Genomic DNA, 5743 nt, shown 5'->3' on the forward strand with positions numbered 1-5743 from the left:
TTTTTTTTTTAAATTTTTTTTTTTTGGTAATACTTTTTCTTTATTTACACCTGGTGGTCCTGCCAGTCACTCTAGGGTGACAACGCTCACTGTACTGTACTGTTTCTATGCAGAGCCATGGTTGTGTATTCTAACGACCGAAAACTTCTCTCTCCCCTCTTCATTACAATGGGGGGGCGGGGGGCGTCTGTACTCCAAAGAGAGAATTGGGCAGGGCTGGTAGGGACAGAGAGTACAGGAAGTTATCAACTCAAGATTTCTGGTGGGATCAACAGGTTTTCCTTTTTTTGCCAACTGGCGGGTAGGTGGACGTTTACTTCTGATGCGCCGTTTAAAATCAGTGCTTGCAAGGCTGTGCCTGACCAATCAGCATGAAGCCAGCCGACCAGCCGGCTTAGTTGCTGATTGGCCGTGAAGCCAGCTTTTCAGCCAATCAGGAAGCCGGGAGGCGGGTTATTATTCGCTGCCCGGCTTCCTGATTGGTCGGGAAGACGGCTTGATGCTGGTTGGCTGGTAAGCCGGCTTCCCAGCCAATTACAATCGAGTCGGCCAAACAACATGGAGTCGGCTTTCCAGGCAATTGGGAAGCCGGGCGGTATGTCATTACTCACCGCCCTGCTTCCTGATTGCCTGGAAAGTCGGCTCCATGCCAGCGGAAGCATTGGTACTCGGTATCAGTGACTACCAAAAGCAATACCAAAAAACGGTAGCTAGTGACAGTGTTTCATGACAGAGAATTTATCAGACTATCACAGCAATGAGCAATGTCCTGGTGATGAAGGGGTTTGCACAGGCCGGTATGCGAATGGTTAAAGCAGTTTTTACATATTCCAAATGTGTTTGACAAATAATTGAGGATTAATCAGAAAAGTGAACCCTTTCCTTCCTGCACCGTTCTATGATGTATTGTTCCTTTTTCCACTGCTCCGCCTGGCTGTATGCTATTGTCTGAGCTCGCCTGCAATACATGTTTGTCTTTTAAACAGGTACTTCAACTCAACCGGCAATGACCTGTTATACTGGGGTCTGGATTACCCCCCTCTGACGGCCTATCACAGCCTCCTCTGCGGGTACATGTAAGTGTTTGAATGCTGGACGTATATTGGACGTGATGACTCGCTGGACCTTAGAACGCAGGAGGGGAGGAAGAGACAGGCTGAAGCTCCCTAGACAAAAGGAGCACTTAACACTTGCAGTGCATGGGTAGACCCACTGTGAGGCTTAAGATTTGATTTGCCTGGAGTTCTGCTTTAATACAAGAGACAGCCATAGACTGGACACACGTTACACGAGACGGCTAGAGATCCCAATTACAACCCCTGTACACATCAAGGTTTTACATTTGTAATCCCTACAGCCCCTTTTAAATTACCCGTGTTGCATTTGATATTTCTCTCCAAGTTTAATGGAAGGATAAAAGATGAGCTGAATGGAGGGCACAGAAAAGTAAGATATTGTAGCAGCCATTTAACTACTAGAACACACGCCAAATAATATTTTATGTCACTGGCTTGAGTAATTAACAAAGCACGGTCTGCTATCTGCAGGGACCCTAACTTTAAGTCCCAAACGGCCACATACAGCACCCGGGCCACAAGTTAGGCACCAGGAGTCTATGTGAATATCTGTAATAAACCCGTTTTAGCTGCGTGTCCAGCTTTTTGTTGTGTCTTGGCCCTTTTGCTCTGTTGCGACTCATTATTTAGCAAAGCCCACCTTGAATACTAGGGATGCACCGATACCAGTTCAGATACTTGGCATTTTTATGAGAACTACCAGGGTTGCAGCAGGGACCTGGCTCTGGCGTTGCACCACTGTCCTGAAATCATTAGTCTGTACAGACATTCCTAGGTTACCAACTTACCTGCTTTGCGACCACTCGCACTTACGACGGACCGCCGATCGACCTCCGACCTTGCGCGTCAGTGCGACGTGTCGCCAGCGGAAGTGATGTCCTCCGATCGTCACTGCGGGTCCCGGTAAGTGTTTTCATTGCCCGATGTGCAGTACACTGTTCGGTACCGTACATCTGCAACGCTATACAGTACTGTACTAATGCAGTACAGTACTGTATAGAGTTCCTCACTTAACGACCAATTCGTTTAACGACATGGTCGTAGGAACGGAACTCGGTTGTTAAGTGCGGAATACCTGTATTGTTTTAGAAAAACTGTCACAGGACAATAAACAACAATGTATCTGTGAAGTCTTGGAGAAGTATCAGTACTTGGAAAAATTTTATCGGTGCATCACTTATATATATTTTAAAAAAATATTAAAACGGAGATGTACAAATCCCGGGAGCTCCGTGTGCTCCTTACAAATGACAGCTGACTCCTAACTTTTTAGTTTTTCTCTAGTCTAGTCTTGGAGCTGGAAAAGTATCTGCACTTGTACTGAATACGGTACTTGGTATCTGAACATCCCTATTGAATAGACAATGCAAGGGACAAGGCCGCTCTCCTGGTGATCAGCGCTCATTAGTATTTCTGTGACATTTACTGTTGTAGAGCCCGTGCCATCAATCCAGACTGGGTGACCTTAACTTCGTCCAGAGGGTACGAGAGCCCCCAGCACAAGCTGTTCATGCGGGCGACCGGTACGTATCATTGTAGCTGATTCCTGCAGCTTTATATATTTACAACATGTTTTGCTGGTACCTGCCGTGCTATATAAGGGCCAGCTTACCCATTGCAGATGCATACTTGCAGCGTCATAGACGTTTATACTCGTGCACATGCATTCAGGTGCCACTAAACCCCCAAAAATATACGATATTCCATACCTTCATATGTGGTCATCTGGATACCTTGAAATAGCAATGTTGGAAAGTAAAAGGAGAAATTTGAATGGTAAAACATTTCTGATCGCACTTCTTTTCTGGGGATGACTTCGCTGGCTCTACGTGGTGCCATTGTATGTGGTATGTAGCCACCCACCACCCCCAGCATGTTCCCACTGTCAACTACATTCCTACGTGTCGACACATCCAGCACTGCCATGTAAAAGCTCTTTTTTCATGTAAACTCGTGGAGTGGGGTGGGAGAGACGCCTTGATTTGTAAGATGAAATATCTGGTTAGTCGTACATGTTTGATGGGAAATCTCTCTAGTTTTGCTTAGTACATACTGCAAGGTGCCGGGTGCTTATGTCATATTCTGTCTCTGTCTTGCAGTTCTGGTTGCCGATTTGATCATTTACATCCCTGCGGTTATCCTGTATTGTTCCTACCTGAAAGAAACTACCAAAAGAAAAGTAAGTGTTGAGTGAACTTTCCGTATCCCTCATCTGGGGGCTGCTGTGTAATCGGAATGCCTTATTGGTTAGCACCGTAGCCTGGCAGCATCAGGGCTCTGCATATAGTTTATATGGTTACCCTGTTTATGTGAGTTTCCCCTAACAATACTAAAACATGGTACTAAGTTTATTAGCTCTCACCCCACCATTCCAAGCAAACGTCAGCCTTATAGAAAACCTGTACTCCATAAACAGGCAGCCTGCTAATAATGCTATTTGACTGGCGGTTATTCTACTTCACCTTATTCGCCTTCAATGATTTCCAAAATCCTGACCTGAAACAAGTATAGTGATCAGGAGGTTTGGCTTTCTGATTGTCCAGGTCAGGGACTAGGCCACGCTTCCAATTCCACAATAGAATGTAGAGCAAAACAATGTCAATAAAATTAATCTGATCTTGTGGAAAGAAGATTGTTAATCCCGACCTTTCTCCTCTGCCCATGACACTGTAATGAAGAAACCACAAACCAATGGCTCTTCAGAATCCAACATTTCTGAGAACATCAAATTCCTGGTCCCCCACTGTGTTCTACATTCATACACTACAGTAGCGATGTAGAGGGGTCAGCAAGAGGAATCGTGGAGTACAGTGGGTAAAGGGAGGCTGACACTCCCGAAAGTGTTGGATTCAGAAGAGTCTTCAGTTGGTGGTTTCTCTTCATTATAGTGGGGTTCAGGGGTGTTGTCAGCGGGAAAGGTCAGTGTTTACATTCCTATTTTTTTGGGAGTCTTAAAGGAGAACTATGGGTTTAAGGCTTTTCCCCATAGTTCTCCTTAGGGTAACGGGAGGACACAAACTAGCATCCTCCCATCACCCTAGGCTCCGTATACCACGAGCTGTAGCTCCGGGATCCGCCCAGCTGCGTGACTGACAGCTGGCTCTGCCTATCTAAAGGCAGAGCCAGCTGTACCCGCCCCCTCCCCCGTCCGTTCCGCCAGTCAGCGCTGGTGGATCGGCGCGGGGAATCCTGCCCCTCCCCTGTCACGGGATCGAGAGGTGAGCGAACGCCGGTATGTGTTCGCTCACCTCCCGATCTACTGAGCCGACCTGTGACAGTCTCATTGTCACAGGTCGGCTAGAACTATGAGGTGAGTGAAAAGCACTCCTCATAGTTCTCCTTTTAACATAAGTGGCAAAGTCAAATTAGTTTATGTTCTAGAGAGCTGACAGTCTTCTTTACAGAGGATCCTTGTGTTGTATTTTATAGACAACCATTTAATGATCTGGACGATCTACCATGATTAGAATTTTTCAGCCACAGGAAGGGGATAAACCATTTATTAAGCCTTCTCTACAGCATTGCTGCACTTTCTTTCTTTGATGGTGTTAGTAGTGAGGCCGTTCAGGAGCATCTTAGAGGTCCCATAAGAGGCAGTGTTGGCTTCTCAGAAGTTCTCCCAGGATTCATGTCAGGGGATCAAACTAGAAGGAAGTTCCTGACCAAACCCAGAACATTCTGGTGGGAATATATTTTCCAACTTGCTGGAGAACACTTTGGGACAAAAAGGCAAATACATGTCCAGGTTAGCGTGCACAGCTGCCTTCTAACTTGAGTAGAGCTAGTTAGGGTGAGCTAATATACAATAAATGACCTATATATAAAATGTAGTAGGATTCACATTGATATCACTACAAAATACAGGAGGGAGTGTCCTTCATTTGGAAGAAAATAGATGTAATTTTAAGGTTGGGTAAGAGGTTCTCGACCCCTTGAAGTCTGTCTTCTGTGTTCTACAGGAGCTGGTTTTAGCAGATATGGCATTGTCTCTGCAGCATTTATTCAGTTGTCATTAGGCATCAGGAAAGAATTTCTCCCTTGTTTAAGTAGAGCACACATTCTAAGGCCTTGTAAAGAAGTGTGTTTTAGAGCAATGTGTACAGCATCTTTTACAAAGCATTACCAGTGATTTTTTAGCCAGCTTCAAGCAGCTTTTCCAGAGTCCTGAAAGCAAACTTAATGGGCGTGCCAACTGTCAATTTAAAGCTGAAGTGTAATGTACGCATATAATTAGGGATGCACTGATACCGATACTCGTACTCGCCCAAATGCTCCCATACCTTCCCCCGATACTGGAACTTCTGGTCAGAGGAAGATTTCTTCTGATGGGCAGTGCCGTAGGGGGAATATGGAGCCAACGTATTGTACGATCAGGAAGCTGGGTGACTAGTAATGACGCGCCTCCCCAACTTTTTGATTGGCTGGGGAGCCAGTTTCCTGGCCAATCACACTCAAGCCAGCCAGACAACATGGAGCTGACTTGGGCAACCAGGAAGCCAGGCAGTGTGTCATTACCCACCGCCCGGCTGCCTGATTGCCCGGGCAGCCTGCTCAATGCCAGCGAGAAGCACTGGTATCAGTGCTCAGTATCGAAAGCAAAGCATCGGTACGCGATACCAAAAAAAAATAAAAAATATATATATATATATATACACCGATACTAGTAT

The 5743-nt window shown here is 45.8% G+C and overlaps 1 protein-coding gene across 1 annotated transcript in view; it reads left to right on the forward strand.

Annotated features, from left to right (window-relative positions):
- Window positions 1-5743, forward strand: part of ALG6 (ALG6, alpha-1,3-glucosyltransferase) — a 30128-nt gene that overhangs the window by 4119 nt on the left and 20266 nt on the right. Inside the window, exons 3-5 of the mRNA XM_018553844.1 lie at window positions 987-1076; window positions 2511-2599; window positions 3176-3255. Coding sequence (XP_018409346.1) covers window positions 987-1076; window positions 2511-2599; window positions 3176-3255 — 259 coding nt within the window. The remainder of the gene's footprint in view (window positions 1-986; window positions 1077-2510; window positions 2600-3175; window positions 3256-5743) is intronic.

The sequence above is a fragment of the Nanorana parkeri genome, unplaced genomic scaffold (assembly GCF_000935625.1).
Source record: "Nanorana parkeri isolate BGI_ZX_2015 unplaced genomic scaffold, ASM93562v1 scaffold131, whole genome shotgun sequence".
NCBI classification, from domain to species: Eukaryota; Metazoa; Chordata; class Amphibia; order Anura; family Dicroglossidae; genus Nanorana; species Nanorana parkeri.